Here is a 20,016-nt window from a genome sequence, read left to right on the forward strand (position 1 = left end):
TTATCACGTGTAAGGAAATTGTCGTAAAAAATCCGTAACGTATAGCTTAATCTATGACTTAAAACTATACATTTTTATTTCACAACCGGAAACGAACCAGTGCAACACGTTTTCTTAGATTATGCCTATTTTGTACAAATACATTTATTACCAGTGTTTTATTCATGGTGTGTAGTGGTTAAACATAACTTTAAGTTATAAAGCTTTATGTAATAAAAGAATAAATGTTGAACTAGGACATTGACAATTTATTATGAATATTCCAACAGATCAGACAAGTTAAAGAACGTGTAAAATTAATTGCCAACTTTTTCAATACATCTGCATCCGTTATCTACACAATGCCAGGAATCGGCACAAAATGTAAGTGTCCCATTAAAGTACAGTTCATAACAGTCTGTCGTTTTCAAACAAAAGTGGCTTGCATTGGCTGTGAAAATATCAATTTTGTATCAACAAAAATATAATGAAAGCAGTAAACAGTTTTAATTACATCAATAGAAACGTGTAAAGATTAAATAATTGATAGAAATTTAGTTTCAAAAGTATAATTATGCCCAAGATTACATTTTATGTGCATATAATTGCATAATATTATATGGATTGAATTCATTATTTGTTCTACTTAATCCGTTAATAAAAAGAATGCCGACAAAATTGATAGATTTTCACTTACGATTGCAAGTGCATATACCCGTTAGGCACTCAACATGAAAGTGTGGACCACACACAAGATCCAAGCATTCCGTTTGAAGATCATTGTTAGGGCAGTCTGAACAATGAATGCGTGCAACTGGAGCAAGAAACAATAATTGTTAATATTCATATTAATTTTTGATGTTTCCAATCAATAGTTAAAACAAAAATGGGAGAGAAAGCAACTTTCACACAGTCATTGCCAAAAGTCAACCATATTGGACGACCGGAAAGGCACCACGAGAAACACCGAATAGAAACAAGGAAACGTCGAGAGATGAAGAGATCACAAAGAAGAAAAAGCCAAAAATATAATAGATTTTAAACCAAAGGAATTGTACATTACATAACTAGTGAAATACAGTTTAGGTGAATTAAGGTATGCTCATTGGAAATCAACACAAGGTACTCCTTTGTCATTTGTAGCATTTAAGCACACGTGAAATATGTATCAGTTTCAACAAACCAATTGAATTGCGTTTATTTAAATTTTGTTACATGTTCAAAATATATACTATTCAAATGTGCATAATAACGTAAAAAGTACATGTATGATTGTAATTGGTCGCCATTTTTCAGGGTTTCCAACAACCAATAAAGTAATCTTAATCATTGAGTCACTGAGTATTTACGCTGTACCTCTAACATATGGCGGAAGAATCACAATTGAATTTTATACACAAAATACCTGCCCTAGATCAGAGTTTTTAGAAGGTATTCTTTTTTAACTTCCAACAAAACTGCCGCACTTGTAATAAATCTGTTGCAAAAAAAGTTTTAGATTTACTTACTTTTACTTACCGATTCAATTCTTAATATAAATGTACAAGGTACTACTGCGTTGCTGTTGTTGCAGTAACTGCTTAAACAACACTAAGTATTCAATCTAAATGTTTTAATTAATGTCCAATTTATAATTCCATGAAATATTTATTGATCTTCTGAATGAACTAGTTGCAATTGGATAGATAAATTAGCTAATGCCCATGTTGAAATTTATCTGTTAATGCCGAGGTTAAAATTTCATTTCTAGTTCTCACCTTACATTTAATAAGCTTCAGATACTGTTAAAAGCTGAAACCTGCAGGTAAAAGTGATTTATATATTGTTTTATTGCCCCTCATTTTTTGGTATGTTAATTTTCCAAAGGTAACTGGGAGTTATTCTTACTATTAAAGCAAGTGACTAAGCAATTTATTCAGTAACAGGGTAACAGTTCTTCATAACAGTATAAAATCTGGTGAAATCCGTGTACATAACAGATGTGATAGACAGAAGAAGGATATCATCCTAAATGGCCATGGTCAAAAGAAGTTAAGAAATTTCTGTAACTTACTTGTACGAAAAAAGTTAAATTAAGTTAATAAATAAGACCTGAAAGTATTGCCTTAAATTGTCTTTTGACGTCTTATCTGTGATATGCAGGCTTCATAACCTCAGATCCCCTTTCAAAATTCCATTTTATTTAGTTCCGCCCATTGTTGCACACGCATCTTTTAAATAGGGGACCATATGCCGCTTTTCATGGAATGGCACTACTGTGTCACATTGAAGGTTCCATGATTACCACCGTATGAACACATCTACGGATGTTTCTAAATTCAAAATTTCACCATTTTCGTGTTAAATGTTGTATTCTGCTTAAGCCGGTGCTATGGGGCGTGGACGGTAACTTGCACTTTTCAGTACCGTCCATGAACAGGCTCAATCAAACCGAGTCTGCAACATATTCAATTTTGCCGTGTTGGGCTTTCTTTAGAGATTCTGTTTTTCTCTATTCTTTTATTTGATGTACAAAATTCAATACACATGGTATTGTTTACATGAGATTAGATTTCAGTTTCACCATGCATCAGATAAGTTCGGCCAAACCTCCATTTATGAGCTATGTGGGACCAATCGTTTAAATAGGAAAGCTAAATGTATATGAATATGTGTACAACTTTTAAAAGAAATACTATCATTAGCAATATGACACTCGAAATACTTACTTGGCGAACTTAACCAGCATCTATGTGGCAATGTTTCAGAAATATAATGCAAACTTGATCATAAAGGCAATTAAATAAGCGAGTTGGTAAATTAAATACATTGACCATATTTCGATTAAAATACATTTTTTATTAATTTCTTATCAAAATTGTCAATAGTTAATGAAAAGGATTAGAGTGGATAGGTCTACAATGAGTACATGTTCCATTAGTATTTCAAATATTGATAAAAACAATAGTCTATGGATGTATCGTTTCTTAAAGATTGTTGCTTGAAAAGGAATGTTGATAAAGTTCTCGGTGATTTAGAATTACTGTAATGTAACGAATAATACTACTTTTTTCTAGAACACTTTATTATCTGCTATTATACAAATATGGACTTTTTAGCTGGTGAATATGATGTGATATGTACTGAAAAAAAATAATATTGACCGAGGCGATATCTGTTTTATTATATAATTTATAAATATCTTTTATATGGCTTATCAAATCTATCATTGAGTACGATGGAAATCGAAAATTTTAAATTTCAGCTTGTCTACTTTTTCCATAATATGGACCTTTATTTTATGCTTTTCAGTGGATACCTGATTTATCCGTGAAAATTATATTTGATTATTTCACAGTGAAAATTATCAAAATATAATTTCACACTTTTTAATGACGAAACTACTTTTTTAAGATTTTCCCCATGTGGTACCTCAATTTTATTTTTGCTGACAATTCTGACAATGTCAGGCTGTTAAAAGAAAAAACAAAGCTGAAATTGATAAATAACTGAAATGTCAAAAGCAATAAAAAGAAGAAAACTTACTTCTATTCATTCAAATTCCAATTATCAAATTTCGTCTCTAAATTTTTTTGTTTCATTTTTACAGTCTGAAAAATGCATTCCTTCCACATGCAAAACTGCTCTTGATGACATTTGGGCATATTAAAGTAACCTACGAGCAATAACTGCCGTATGCTTTATGAAAAATTGAAAAGCAATGGCAGCTATCAGCTCGAAGAATAAGCAAAACAACCCAGCGTTCCTGAGCCAGCTTCTTCCTAGCTGCTTTTTTAATGTTTTCACATCTGTTAACACTTATTTTTTGTCTGTTACAATCCTCAAATAAGTTTTCTTTCTTTTAAAAAGGTGTATGACTAACAAATCCAAATGATATCCCTCTGAATCAAACACAATAATTTTCCTCCCTTGAAATAAACAACTTTAAAAAATGGCTGCCGCTTACATTTAACAAAGGTCTAATATAAATTCGCAGTAAGTAACAGAAATATGGATGGATGATTGGACTTTTTCTCCTACAAGAATTGTTTTTCTTTATTATCAAAACAAGCGATCATCAATAATATCACCGTCATTTAACATTGGTTGTCGGACTTATTTTTCAGCTCAAGACTTCTTGATTTTAATGAGAAATTCCGACTAAATGGGGCTCTCAATGGGGAAAACAGATTTTAATATTAACGTTAATATTATAAAAAATCGTTTTAACTTGTTTTCAAGCATAAAATAAAAAGAAAGTTTGTTTGTTTGTTGTGTAAAATGTAATTTTATTTCATCGAGCTCACTCGATGAAATAAAATTTCATCTTACACACAAACAAACAAATATCCTCTATGTGTTTGAAATGAGCGCATTGGCTTGCTAATTCGTAATGTCCTTAAAATGTAAAGACGGTAACTAAAAAAGACTAATTTGACTCTTATTTACGTGTCACCCAACTTTTTTCCACAAGAAAAACAACGAACTAGGCGTGACGTCACGTCATAGTCTCGCGTCTTTCGGGGATTTCCAGAAAATCTATTTTTAGAAGAGAAACCGGTGAATATACTCTGAAAATCTATTTAAAAACACAGTGAATATACTCTGATATTGACCTGTTATTTTTCACAAAAAGTTTCTTGTTAGCCAACCAGGGAAAGGCATTTCAAAGCTTTTTATAGATTATATAATAAATAAATATATGTTATAGGGGATCATGTATATCACACTTGCCAACAATTACATGTATTCCACATATACTAGTTATTCTTTCTTGGTTGGTTGTTATGCGTAATACTTAATAGTATTAATGTAATTATTTACTGTTACACAATATTAAAGACCTTTCATTATAGACCAATTTAGACCATTTCACTCTAAAGACAACAAATGATGATTCTAGTGATGAATACTTTATCAATACAATCTAAAATATTTCATCTTCTGTTAAACATAATGTCATTGATAGATGTTTTGTCTTTTAGATATGACACGACATTACTTTTATCTGAAAAAAATATTATAGAATAAGAAGTCCTTACCACTGAGCGCTGCTGCAATGAACAGATAACCTTTCATTCTGTTTGTAATTAGCTGCTTTATAAGGAACTTTCTAGATAGTTTTTAAATTCTCAAAAAGCTACAATGATATCACAATTACAAAACAAAACTAAATAGGAAAGGAAAGTCATGTCCTACTTTCCAGGGGACTTTTTGTTTAGACACATATTATCTATGTAATTGATGACCTCACGTAATTATAAACAGACTTTGAACCCTTAAAGTTAATATGTGTCATTTTATAAAACATAGCATTCATATTTCAATTTTCTTTCAAACTTCATTGAATTCAATTCACGTAAAAGAGCTTTCACTTCAATATGCAACTAGAATTTCATCTAACTGCAAAAATCCAGCTAAAAATATTATTTTCAAACCAAGTTATATTGAAACATTTGTTAACAAACCAAAGGAAAATAAACCATTAGGCCTTTGTTTAAAAGATGATTTAGATAAACTTAAAATTAATCCAGACAGTATCCTTCCAAATGACGATGAGGATATTCCACCTCGGACTTATAATTCCCGATAATAAATATTAACCTTTCAAATATAAAAAAGTCATCAAATTCACCTGAACATTTCAAAGAGAAGTTTCTAGCAATTAAGAAAGAACATGAAGCTTTTATACATATTTATACGGACGGTTCAAAAGGAGGTTGCAAAGTAGGTGCGTAGGTGCGGCTGTGTTTGAAAATAATTTTACATTTAGTATGAGGTCATAAATTTTTACTGCTGAAGCAAAAGCTATAGATTTAGCATTGTCATACACAGTACAGCATACCCATGATAAATTTGTGATATTTTCTGACTCGCTTACTGTTTTAATATCCATTAAAAATAAAAAATCTGACAATATCATGATAAGGAAACTTCTTTTACGATTTCATGGTATACTTAAAACAAAATCTGTTAAATTATATTGGATTCCAAGTCATGTAGGTACACGAAGAAATGAAAAAGTAGATGCTTTAGCTAAACAATCATTAAATTTTCAAAAAACTGGCTTATTGTTTAACCTGCTTGTGATTTTAGACCGGCTATAAATAAACTCGTATCATCTGAATGGAAAGCACATTGGGACAATGCCGTTTTTAATAAACTTCACGATATAAACACATCTCTTGATGTGTCACCATCTCTATCTCTGTCAAAACGCCATGATCAAACAGTTCTTCTTCGATGCCGAATTTACCCATTCTTATCTTCTCACGAATGACAATGCCCCTTTCTGTGTAGCTTGTAATGAAAATTTTACTGTCAAGCATTTTCTTCTTGAATGTCATGATTTTTCACAGGCCTGTAATAGATTTTATTGTGTAAATTCACTCAAAGAACTCTTTAATACAATTCCATCAAAAAACATCATTGATTATTTGAAAGAGATAAACTTGTATTCTAGGATCTAATTGGCTCATTTTCATTGTCATTTACAAAATTTAACATAACATTTTAAGCCTATTATAGCATTCGGCACGATATGGCCAGTTATGTGTTGACGTGCCGTAAAAATCCAAACAAACAAACGTAAAGAAACACTTAAAGTTCGTGCATGGGGGCCAAAATAAAAGTGTTTTTTAATGGGCCTTTCTATGAAGCCACTAAGTGCAAACAGCGAGCAGCACTTCATATACTGTAATAGGAATCCTAATCGTGGTAGCCAGAGTGATTTAACATTGACAACAGATTTTATTTACTTTAGTCGCCCAACACCTTCTTCCTACACAATAAAAAGATTCAACTACATTCTTTGAAGCAGAATAACAAAACAAATCTTTTTTCCAAAAGACGTGTTTTCACACGTTATGCTTTCTTCTCCTTTCGCCGTCCTTATGTCCACTCCCGGTTTTTGTTTGGTGCCTTCTGGGTGTCCTGCTTAGGTGTGTCGGGGGGGGGGGGTCTGCATCCTTTAAACGTTGCCCTTGCCTTGTTGATCTTTATTCTTGATTTGTTTTTATGTTGTTGTTGTTGGTATCGAAATCATAGACATAGCTGCTTTGTATTAAACATTGAGATCCCAAATTTGATGCCTGACAAATACAGAAATAATTATGTGACACAAGATACAAAGCTTGTTTTATCTTAGTTTCACATATTTTCTTGATATCTTGACTGTGAAGAAAGCTTTAATTATTTGAACAACACACAAGCCGGCTTCTTAGAACTTTCCGAAGGTGCTGTCGTATGAAGTACGAGTCGGCTTCAGATCCACTAATCCATGTACGGTTGACCAAAGGACGACACCTTAACCACTACGAGAGCTCTTGTTATATTCAAAGCACCGATATAGGTAACAATATGTAACAAATAAAGACCATCTCTTTACATTTGAGTCAAAATAAATGACGTTCAAGCAATATTATTCAAAATATCAAAATATTTATTTATCTTTACAAATATAAACAGTTGGAAATATTTGAATTGGTAATTTACAAGGCTTGGTAATGCTCAGACATTTCCGATATGAGACGAATAGCGATACGGACACGATACGTATTGGTGATACATTACACCATAATAATACGTTGTTCATTATTGTGATTTTTGTGTAATTTTATAATGCCCTGGAGAATATATGTTCTTATTTCTGAAGATATTGACTTTGTTAATTATATTTTATAATATATGTAACATATTAATGAATAATTGCAACATCAGATATCTATATTGTTTTATTAAATTCTTAAGTCTTGTGAGTGTTTCAAACTTAGATAATAAATTAACTTTGGGTTACAATTATAGTAAAGTGTTTAGTGGTTTTAAATTAACTATGTCATGATCATAGTTTTAACTAAGTTGTCTACAAGGTCAGGTATCTGGTTGCAGCTGACACAATGTCATCATGCTGAACACTCGTGTAGAGGCAAAACGAAAAGTAGGTTTGTGCAAGTTGTCATAGGATATTCAGGGTGTACTTTCCAATATTCTTATTTGTAAGTATTTACAGCTACATCCTAAAATAGAGAAAAATATGCCATCCTGTAAATTTTAATTTGTTTCAACACCCTTTGTTGGAGTGATAATTGAGGCTCCTCCCTGACCACTTTATCATCATTAAATAAACATTCTAGGGCAGCTTTTTCTGTGTTACCTCTAACTTATCATCCTGAGATATTACTGTTGGCCCTTTTTCACAAGTTCTATAAACAGAAGGCAGTTCTGATAAAAGAGGTTGATTACTAACAGGTACATGTAGGCCAGGCGACTCTTGCTTGACAGTAACTTGATTACCTACTGCAACTTTTTGTATATCCTGTTGCTAGACCAGTGTTTGCTTCTTCAGGGTTTTGATGAATGGCTGTTCATTAGAATTAACTGTAAAGTGCTTTCGACGTTTTTCTGTTTGGGGTTGAATGAGCATTTGGTGACTAATGTGGCAGTTACCATCATCTGACATGATCTTTGCAAAAGCTTCCGTATCGATTACAGCATTTGAAAGGGTTTAGGTCTGTAACAATGTTTGCCATAGCACTTACTTTTACAATCAATTATCAAGCAATTTAGCAAGAATAGCAGGTCGTTATTCAAGAAACTTTTTAAGAATATTATATGTGGAATCGCAACCCATTACTAGTTTAAATTAATACTTTGTAAGTTAAAACCAGACTGCTTTTTCTTCAAATATTATGTACCATACACCTTTTATATAAAAAGGTTACCACAGACCTTATTTTGCCTAATACAAGGTAGTATCATTTTGGGCTTTGTTTGAAGCAAGATTGAATGTATTCTAGTTAAAGGTCAAGCCCAGGAGCCCTGATTAATAGTAATAACTTTCAAATTATCCATAATATATTACATTACGTTCAAGAGCATTAAGAGCACCGAGCTGTATAGTTCCTATAAAAATGTTCCATTTGCAAGACTTTTAACTGCAGTTCCAATTTTTGGGGTCAGGACCAGTTATAAGTAAGAATCTGTAAACCTAAATGTGCATGGATCTGATGTTAATCCAACTACAAGTGCTTCATCAAAATCAATTTGAAGCGCCGATTCCTCTTTCTCGACCAGATAAGGTATAAATTAATTTATCTGCTAATGTGTGCCGATTTGGAGGTAGTTTGAAGTTTCTGTAACCAAAGATAATACTCTTTAATCTATCAAAGTTACAGCGAATTAATCTGGATTAAAGAATATGGACATTTTATAATTACCATCACCAGGCTCAACGGTTGTGAATTTTAAGAATATGAAGGTTTGATGATATTTAGAATTACAAATCTGCAGTTTGACCAACCTTAAAAAAAGTTTCATATTTACTATTTTACTATGCTGATTAAATGATATGTTTGGCAATAATTCGCGTTCGTGTCATTTAAATGTGTATGAAACTGTATATGTCTCAAAGGTATTTCTTACAAATGTACTATTTACTAGTGAATCCAATTGACTAAGGGCACTTAATTTTACACCGCCTCCGTGGTCGAGGGGTTAGAGTCGATGACTTCTAATCCAGTTACCTCTCTGGCGTGGGTTCGATCCCCGGGAGATGCTTTGGTAGTTTAGCGCGGATGAAGGTAGTATAGTACTGGTGTAACTCTCCAGGAACGATGGTTAGGAAACTACCCGCCTATATGACTGAAATAATGTTGTGAAAATGCGTAAAATGAAACAAACAAACAAACAAACTTTAATTTTACCAATAACAATTATACATTTTGTCATTTATAAAACTTTAATTACAATGACAAACGGTGTAAAATGGCATCTTCAAAGTTATATTTCATTGTAAAGTAGAATAGCTTTATGATATTATAACCTGCTGTGCAAATGAATTATCGTAATATTTAAGTGGAGCGTTAAAGCATGCTTTCCTTTAAAAACGTATGAATTTAAGTGCGTGTGTTAACATGTGAAATGGTCCATTAAAATTCACTAATGGCAGCAACTAAACGATTTCTGTCTGATAGATAAAAGATCTCGTTTTCAAACATTTTCATACAGCACATACAGTGTAATTTGAGGCATGCATTTTGGTATCACATTATATCGTTGTTATCACTCACTTGTTACTTTCCTATTGCATGGAATGGGTATAAACATTTGATGGCAGCTGATATTGTTCACAAAACATCTTTTATAGACAACAAATGTGTAAAATTGATCTGTCTTCTTTCAAGTTTACACATTGGTCTGTTTTCAGTGATGGGATTTTCACCTTCTTTCTGTAAGCCCTTTCCCAGCCCAAGCACTGGCCTAAGGGTACTCAATCTTTAACACTAACGTGTTTGAATCACTGATCACTAAGGACACAGAAAAATGTAACGTCACTGAAGTGAAGAACGTGGCAACCTTTTAAAGCTATCACACGGAACTTTTCACCTGCTGTTGTGAAGTATATATATATCTAATAAGCTAATAAGTTTTGACCGTTATTTTATAATCTCTGAAATATACCAAATACGATATGCTGGATAAACATGTCAATGAGTGCCGCAAAATAACACAAGTTAGATATAAACAATTTCAACAATCCTACATATTCTAGTAATGTAGCTATTTAAATTTACAGTCGAGGCTATTTGATTAACGCTTGTTAAGATAATTTAGAATGACATGCACATGCTTCTTAGTTAAATGGCAATATATTTTATAAATTTTGGCATTATAAATCGCCATTCTTTATTGTTTCATTGTCTTGCAATACGAACCTTTTTCAAAAACATCTCAATCAATTGTATTTTTACGGTAATCATATATGTAAGTTATGACTTCTGTGATGGAGATGAATTGTTTTTCATTCATTTGCATTCAGTCGTAATATCTTTAATAAGTTCTATTACTTCATTTTTATTATCACCATACATATAAATATAACGGATTTTATTAAAAACTAATCTAATATGAAGAGATTTATTTTCATTCTGACACCTGTAGTATCATTTTTTCTAGATTTATATTTATGAACGCTAAATGTCATTACGATTTACGTCATTTTGTGAATGTTGTTGAATTTAATTTTAATGGGAACTTAATAAAGCTTTTTGACATGAAAAGACATGTGTTTTTTTTTGTGATAAAGTTTTCATTTGATAAAGGTCTAGACCAACATATTGTGAGCAAAATTTCAAAAGATTCGCTAACTCCGTTTTTGCAAAATAACTATTCTGTGAAAATTGACTTAAAATTCAGAAGCATTGCAACAAAACTAAAATTTTCAATTTATTTATGAGTCAATTTTTTTACTATCTTTTGAATATTGTTCTATATCAAACTGCATTTTGATCCACGTCATGAACAGGCTGAATCAAACTGAGCTTGCAAAATTTGCAATTTTGCCATCTTTAACTTCAGGAATTCTGTTTCTTTGTTACTTATGGATTTATTTTGAAATAACTTTTGAATAAATCTGTAGCACATGGGGACAATTTGTGGCACGCAAACTCAGGTATCAAGCTCGAAATTCAGGATTCAATGTCAGACGTCGTTATAGTTAATAGATGATCGTGTTTTGTGCACAGTAAACTTTGATGGTCTTACATGGATTTTGAAATACTTATCCGTCGTTACGGGGTCAAACGCCGCCCTTCCTTGTTGATCTTGTTATCATATTTTATAGATTCCCAACGAAAGCGACCTACAATAAAGTCGTATGAATTAAATAATCAATGTCTTGAATGTAAAAGTCATGAAAGTTTTATTGTTGATCCTGTGCGGTCATTTATTTTGTCATGAATCATTTATACTATAACTACTTTACGATTATGTATGTCTGTAAACAAAGCAAAAACAAATAGATTGCACAGATTTTTGCAAAGCTGAAAAGCTTGAAAATACATTGTATACATATTTTGAGAATACATTTTTTTTTAAAAGGTTCTTTTGTCATATCGTCGGTTTTTATATCTTTTTTTCATTAAATTGAGCATTGTATTTATCTATAGCCGTAATGAAAGTTCCCAATATTTGTGTGGTCTTTATTTGTTATAGGAAAAATGTGTTTATGTTTACTACAAAAGATTTTCTGCGTCTGTAGATAAACCGACGGTTATACAAAACTCTAGTAAGAACATGTTTTCTATGATAACAAACCTTGTGGTCTACAACAATTTCAATATTGCCGTCTTTGGTGTTCTGGAGGGATTCTGTTTATTTGTTTGTTGGTGTTTATATAAAGATAATTTATATTTAATGAATTGATCCTTACAAATACTAGTTTATGTATGATTCGTTAGAAATAAAAACAATGAAAATAAGACAAATAATATAAAATAAAAAAAAAACAATTTGTAACTCTCTGACTAAAACTGTTTTAATGCAACTATTACCAGAATAATAGTTTTACAGCACGCATAGCATTAATAATTCTAAATGTAGAATATCATATTATTTAAAACATGACAATAACATTCAAACCGTGACTTTAAACAATATTTACGTCATACCCCTGCAATGATTTTAACGATAATGTAAATCAGCATATTCTATTGTTTTATAATCATGGAGATATTGGAAACGAAATAAACTCATTTCATTGAGCATGTGTAAACATGCTCGTATGATGTTATGAATGAATGCACGGTACATTCCGCGTGATTGTGATACTGTGCAAAAATATGGGCGTGATAAAAATAACAGAGTATTAACTGATCTCGATGGGAGCAGCTTATTTCACGGAAGTTTGAGTTACTCGTATGCATATTATAGCATGCATGGTTAAAGGTAATGACGCTTATTCACATTAATAGGTCATGTGTTACCTTGTAAAATAGAGAAAAACAGAATCTCTAAAGAAAGCCCAACGCGGCAAAATTGAAAGTATGGCAGGCTCGATTTGATTGAGCCTGTTCATGGAAGGTACTGGAAAGTGCTTATTACCGTCCATGCCCTCTAGCACCTGCTTAAGTAGAATTCATACCGCGGTTATAAACACATATTGTTTTACTATACTTATAGATGAAATAGGCATTCATAAGAACAGTTCTTTGGCAAAGTCAATTAAATAAAGTCTGTTGTTTTTAGTTCCTTTGTTGTCATTGCTTAAAGATATCAGTGTTGTTTTACTTTATATGTTATTTCCGAGTTCAGTGTCCATTTTCCAATTACGTAATCATTCAAAAACTACATTTGTATTAAGATCCATGATCAACATGGATAAAAAGTACGTTTTGAAATATAATTAAGAAGAAAATTGATCAGTTTGAAACATGCTTTGGACAAAATTACTTGTTTAACACTATTGTAAAAACATAGCAGTATGATCAAAATTAATACTATCTGCGTGTCTCTTCTTGTCATATGATATTTTGATAATTTGTAATGACGTGGGATAAAGACAATTAAAAGCAATGCTAACCATGGAAAAAGTCATGAATTGGAAAATGATGAACTATTCTTAGCATAGATCATGCCATGTTGAAATGATTCCTCAAAAAAATATATATAAAGAACGCGGAGCAAAAATATTAATCAGTGGATTAAATATGGATCAGTTAGTTAAAGGATCAGTGATCACATGTGTCGCCTCATGATTGCTAATTGCAGCTACTGTGTAGCAGGAGACTTAACAATCATTTACAGTGCGTTTTATTCAAGGGCCATAACTCAAACGAGATATATATATATGTCTGTATATATACATAAAACAAATAAAATTAATGATTTGCTTTTTTTAAAGTATTAATGGACATACTGTTTTTTTTATCTTTGCAGGTTTGTTATTATAATAATTACAATAATAATGCTGCTCTTGTCATATACGAGAATAACTCATCAGGAAAATTATCATAGGCCGATCCTTTGGAAACAAATGAGTATACAGCTATAATTGTGTATCAAAATATTTTATAATTTGTCATAGATCATCTAAAGCATCTTTTAACTCAATACAAATTGCATGCCAATTGACTCTTGGACTATTTTTGTCTTGCTAAGAATATTTTTGTAATGCACATTGTGTATCAAAACATTTCATACATATATGCATATGTTTATAGTTAAAGATAAATATGTTCGTCATTGATTGCCTTATAAAATGTATTTTCTTCCATTGTTCTATCGTATCGTTTCATTTCTAAGAAAATGGTTAACTGTCAAAAAATACCAAATAAACTGTCTGTGAAACTTGTACGTGTCAGTCGATATTTCCTTCTTTCATTTTAGATGTCATATTTAATGTTTGTTATATATTGTTAAACGAAGTAAAGGATTTGTACAGTTGGATGTCTTAGTTTTGTTTTGATTACTTTTACGGCGCACCATCACAATTTAGGTAATATGGCGCCGAAACAGGAAAGACGAGTTTGGCTAACCTCGGGTGTAACAAACACTAGGCAACATAAGGGATCGAAACCACCTCACCTGCTGGAGCTAAGAGATACATGGACTATATTTATTTAAACCCATTTAGTGTCCTCTTACGATCACGCAAGGATAAACGGTATCTCGACCCTTAAAGGCAACCCGTCAGCCACAAGGGGGAGTTAAGTTGAATGTTAGGACAATATAATTATTATTATTTCTTTTATTAATTCTTGGTTATTTGTATTTATATTTTCATTTGATGTTCAGTTTTATTAAAATGGCAAAACCGCGTATTTAAAACTAAAACTAGGTCTACCCGAAATTTTTAAAGGCCCATTAAGTTTTAAAAAAATGTTATTTAATTATTTAGCATTTTTATTTATGTGTCCTGTAAAATTTTCAAACAATTAAGCTATCTTTGCATAGTTTGTGTTCTTGCAATTAGTACATTAATATGCTGATTAAGTATATTGTATGGATGCCAAAATATCACAGTGTTTGCATTTTGCAACTGTCTTTACATTATTTGAAAAAGAAACCCTTAAGAACGCTTTAAATTGCTAAATTTAAATGTTGCATGGTCGGTTTGATTGAGCCTGCTCATGAACGGTACTGAAAAGGGCAAGTAAAGTCAAACTTTAAAGATCCTGTATGTTGTAAATTAGGTTGTTACCACACTTAAGTGAAATTTTATATATGTATATAATTATGCTTCTGAAACAATTTTCAAACATCGAATAATATGTAAAATATGTACTGCAAATATTTGTCTACATTAAATGTAATCATTCATTTCTTATTGAAAAATCTGACTTAGACTTTATAGAAAAGAAATTTCTAATTACCTCCCTTTATTAACACTAAATGTAAATTTGGTAATATCTTTAAAAAATAATGCTTATTGGGACTTATAATATTGATAAAAAATTATTTGAGCATTATACTTATAATATAAAATCACCATCAAAGATTTGAGCTACAGGATCTTTAAAATTTAACGGTAAAAATATCCGTAGATAGGTTTATACCGCGTTATGAGATTAAATACCATAAAAGTTGTTTTTAATTATCATTTATCTATTCAAACTTTTTATCGTGATCAGTTATTTTCAATGTGTAGAAATGTGTATGTTTGGTATAGACTGTAGACATAATAATAACGTGTGACTTCTCTCTGAATGTAGACTTCAAAGAGACTCGATAAAAATCGTAGAATTTGAATTTCTCACAAAGACCAGATGGAGCTCAAAGTAAAATAAGAAATATATTCAGAAATAAGTTGAAAATTGTATTTTTGTGTTATTCTTTATCCCATTTTTGGTGAAAAGCGTTGCAACGTTTTTCAATTTTGGGTCATTTTTCACAAATAGATAAAATATTTTAGAGAAGCGAAATGAGTTGAAAAATATAGTTTAGACACAAGTTATTGGTCTAGGCCTACATCAAAAGGAACATAAATGTTGAAAAAATAATTTCAGTCCCGTCTTGTCAAGAAATCAAGAAAACTCTGTGGAGTCACTTTAATTGATCTAAATTGTTTGTAAAAGCGTATTATGAACAGGCTCAATCAAACCGAGCCTGTATCATTTTCAATTTAATTTGTTGTGTTGGACTTTCTTTAGGGATTCTGTGCTTTTTTTTTTAGTTACGTGTATACTTGTTATATTTAAGCTTGTTGAATTTTCTCCAATCTGTAAATGCATGCTTTGTTTTCTTGTTGTGCTCTTCATTTAATGAAACTGTAAACAAAAGTATTGTTATAACTATCTATCCTTTCAAGCTAAAATATTATAAATTTTACCTTTACTTCCATAATTACAGAGAGTTGTTACTATGGCATGGCATTGTATTCATCCCACATACCGGTAATAACACATTATCAAATTATCTTATGACAATACGAAACACGCAGTTCGCACGCATTTTAACATAATTCTAGGGTTATTTATTCTGCTTTAGTCGGTGCTCTGCGGGCATATACGGTAGCTTGCAGTCACCACTACCGGCCATAGTTTCACTTAAACCGTAGCCTGCAACACTTTTACTGTAACTACCCGACATCATGTCAATTTTATATTTCAGCGTTATTTGAGAGATGTTGAAAGCAAGCCAACGGCGTTGGATAAAAATGTAAGTACAATGACAAGACGGATGTGAAAAGAATAGAATATCACTGGCTTATATAGAGAATTGGAGATATCCTATCCCCGAGGATCCGTAATATAAGAGTCTTTGCGAGTGTTCGGATATTTTAATCCTCTATGCCAGTGGTTGGATATCTTCTAACAAAACATTTAAACATTATAAATACTAATTAAATTCATTTATCAAGAACAACGTTATTATTACAAACACAATTATATTTTCCTGTAAGTGTGAACAAAAAATCTTTCAAATCTTACATTTTGTAATATTTAGTAACAACCGATACGAATATATTTCACCCAAGCTGTTCGTGCGACTGTTATTTGGTCTCCCCTAAGCATTAATCTGGTTATAAATGTTTCGACTCCGTAGGCACTATAAACACTAACTTTCAATACATTCATTCATGTTGTTTATAGCGGAGTAAATATCGCGTGTGTTTATGAAAACGTAAAGAAAAGTGAGATAAGCCCATGTGACAACACTTAAATTTTTAGTAACATTGACGGGTTGGTCTATCCGGATAGAGAATAATGGAATCCGCTGCAGGAAACCGTATAGGGATCTTATCTAATGACAATGGTACCGACAAAGTCGTGTACGTCTGACTTGTGATATGAATAATAATCGACCTAAAATTAATGGAATTGATTATTTCCCGACCAATAACGATGTCTGCAAATACCAGAATACCAACGACTACATAAATGTAAAATGAAGATTGTATTGTTGAGCATGAGCAGATTGGTGTGGAGGAGGTGTATTACAATGGTATTATGGTAATTAACCATAAGCAATGATCCATTGCTCTGACTCAAGGTAATTTGGTCGCACAAAGTTAAAGTAATGAATTGTTTACACCATTACTCGTTCCACTGTTTAAACGGCGAGACAATAATCGCCATTTGACGTTCAAACGCGACAATGCACGTGAACACATGAGTAGTCCCGATATAAACCACATCGAGTACGTGTGGAATGAGCCCAGACAGAGACTTCAATCTAATATGTCATTAGTGTCCGTGATGCTTGAAGTAACTGAAAATAAATATATCATAAACATAGAATATTTTAAACTCTGTTCCATCCTGCCTTTGTTCTCATGTTGCAAAGATATATTTCTGTATCGGAATCAAATAGTAATGATAAACTACTAACAAAATACAGCGACATACTATTTTTGTGTCAAATCACAGTAAAACTAAAAGTGCTTTTCTAAATCAACTTCAGTCAAGAGTGGTTAAGGTCGTTCACATAAAACTACATGTCTCTCATCGCTGTAAGTCCCAGTTGCGCTACCGTTTTTTAATTCTTCATGTGAGAATGTTATCCAGCTAGCTTACGGAACCTCGGTGGTTCTACTCGTTTGTGCCAAAAATAATGTACAGAAGGGCAACTGAGTTCTTAAAGTCGCCGTATGACGTTAAAGATGCGATGTTAAACGCAACCAAAAAAGGTCACATTTCCAATCCTTAAACATCTTTAAGCTTGACATAATTCTTATTGATGTGTTGTAATTTTGGTTTCCTTTTCTAATTTGGCGGTCCAATTATTCCTTATTGTTAAATGTTTATTCACTCTTTGGATATATTACCTACTTTTAAAATTTGTCTTTTAAAGTCAGTCCATAACTTCCTATACCTTTTCAAAAATCCATTATTTTTGTTCTGCCATCTTTTTCTCGTTAAGGCCTCGCATATTCCTTCACTTGGGACGATAACCTGCTTTTAATGAAAAAGCTCGATAGTGTCACATTGAAATTGCAACTTATACAATTGTATGGACACGAATAGACACGTATATTTGTCAAGCCTAACAAAATCGGCATTTTGTCCTAACAAAATGTAACAACAATGTGGTAAAAGGGAAAGCAATGTAATGGCATCAAAGGGTCGACAGTCAGATATCGATTGCAGTTCTTTATCTTTTTGAAAACATTGTATACGGTGCTTCCTGGTCAATATGTATTGTGATGCGTTTGTATGATTTAACATTTGAATGTTAGAAAATTGCCGTTATACTGGAAACATTACATTTCTGCCAACATCCTACTTTTGTAATTACTTATTCGCCCAATAAAATAAAATTTATGATTTTTCTTTGAACTTATATAAAATCTAAAATAGTACATATTAAAGATTCTACGAGTGTTTATTTCCTTCATACAAATATCAACTACAACTGACCTTGTACTCCCTGTCCCTTATATTGATAAGACATAAGACTGGCCCTCACTCTCCCCTGAAATGCTATAACTTAATATTTAGAGGCTTACACTCGGTTGATGTTTGCTATCCCGAAGATGTCCGTAATGGCCTGGGGGTGGCAAGCTAAATGGAATTATGGAATTGAGGTCCTTATTGAATAATGAACTGGCAGCAAACAAGTATAAATGCCTTTAATACCTTTAATACATATGTATAAACTGTAAGACGGCGTTTAGACGTCACCGCTAATATAAGTTGTCGCTCTTTCTGAGAATAAACAAATATCTGTCATTCGGTTTATCAAATAGCTATATAAACCTAAAATATAGAAGTTGTAAATGATTTTAATTATATCTAGGTGTAACATTTAATTATAAAAGCAATTTCAACTTCAATACTGAAACTTTATATGGTAAAGGTTTTAAAAGCCCTAAATAATTTAGTGGCAGGGAGAACAAAATATAAAACAAAACCAAAAATAACCTTACAGTTGGTTTGACTCTTTTATTGTTTCTATTTTAATGTATGCACGTGAAGTATGGGATGTTTTATAAGTCAAAAAAATTAGAAAATATTTATTTGAAGTTTTGTAAAAATATTCTCGGAGTTAGAAACTGTACTAGTAACGTAGTTGTGTACGGAGGACTTGGAAGATATCCGCTGTAATATAGCAGATATGTCCGAATTATAAAATGTAAGTTTAAGAAGTTTAAGTTTAAGATAATAAGTTTAAGTAATAGTATTAAAAATTCAATTGTTAATTAATGCATGTGTGATATAAGTATAGGGTATACACAACCTGGTTTGCAAATGTACGTAGTCTTTTGGAAAAGTACGTTTTTTGGAGGAATAGGCGTTTATCAAAATTATCTTATTGTTGTTTTTATACAGAGATTAATAGATGAATATTTACAAGAATGTAGAGTTAGTATAAATCCTAATGGTGTATTAATTTTTTATAAATAGGTAAAGGACAGTTTTGGAAGAATGACATTCTATTTAGAAATTACTGTATCAAGAAGACTAAGCATAGCTTTGACAAAACAGCTTATTTCAGCTCATATTCTTAGAATACAGATAGGTAGAAGATATTCACGTGAAAGAGTAGATGAATATTTAATTGTTTAATTTGCAATACAAATGAAATTGGGGATAAGTTCCATATTGTGTTTAAATGTCCCGCATATGAAAATTTAAGGAATATATATATTAAGAATTATTATAGAAATATACCAAGTATGTTAAAGTTTGTTCAATTATTACGAAGTGATAAAAATAAAGAAACAATAATGCTTTGTCAAGATATAACTACAAATTACACTACAAGATAATAAATGTTTAGGTCTTATGTATTATCATGTATGAAATTAAACCTACTTTTATGTATACCATACAGGGTCAA

General features: G+C 31.6%; 1 protein-coding gene across 1 annotated transcript; it reads right to left on the reverse strand.

Annotated features, from left to right (window-relative positions):
* Positions 1 to 241: 241 nt before the first annotated feature.
* On the reverse strand, positions 242 to 5,150 carry LOC132743268 (serine protease inhibitor Cvsi-2-like). Its single transcript, XM_060731802.1, has 3 exons — positions 5,001 to 5,150; positions 677 to 793; positions 242 to 430 (listed from the first exon to the last, which is right to left on the reverse strand). The coding sequence occupies exons 1-3, from the start codon at positions 5,035 to 5,037 to the stop codon at positions 297 to 299; spliced, it is 288 nt and encodes a 95-aa protein (XP_060587785.1). The 5' UTR covers positions 5,038 to 5,150; the 3' UTR covers positions 242 to 296.
* Positions 5,151 to 20,016: the final 14,866 nt, after the last annotated feature.

Source organism: Ruditapes philippinarum, unplaced genomic scaffold, assembly GCF_026571515.1.
Source record: "Ruditapes philippinarum isolate M1 unplaced genomic scaffold, ASM2657151v2 ctg2064_1_1_1_1, whole genome shotgun sequence".
Taxonomy (NCBI): Eukaryota; Metazoa; Mollusca; class Bivalvia; order Venerida; family Veneridae; genus Ruditapes; species Ruditapes philippinarum.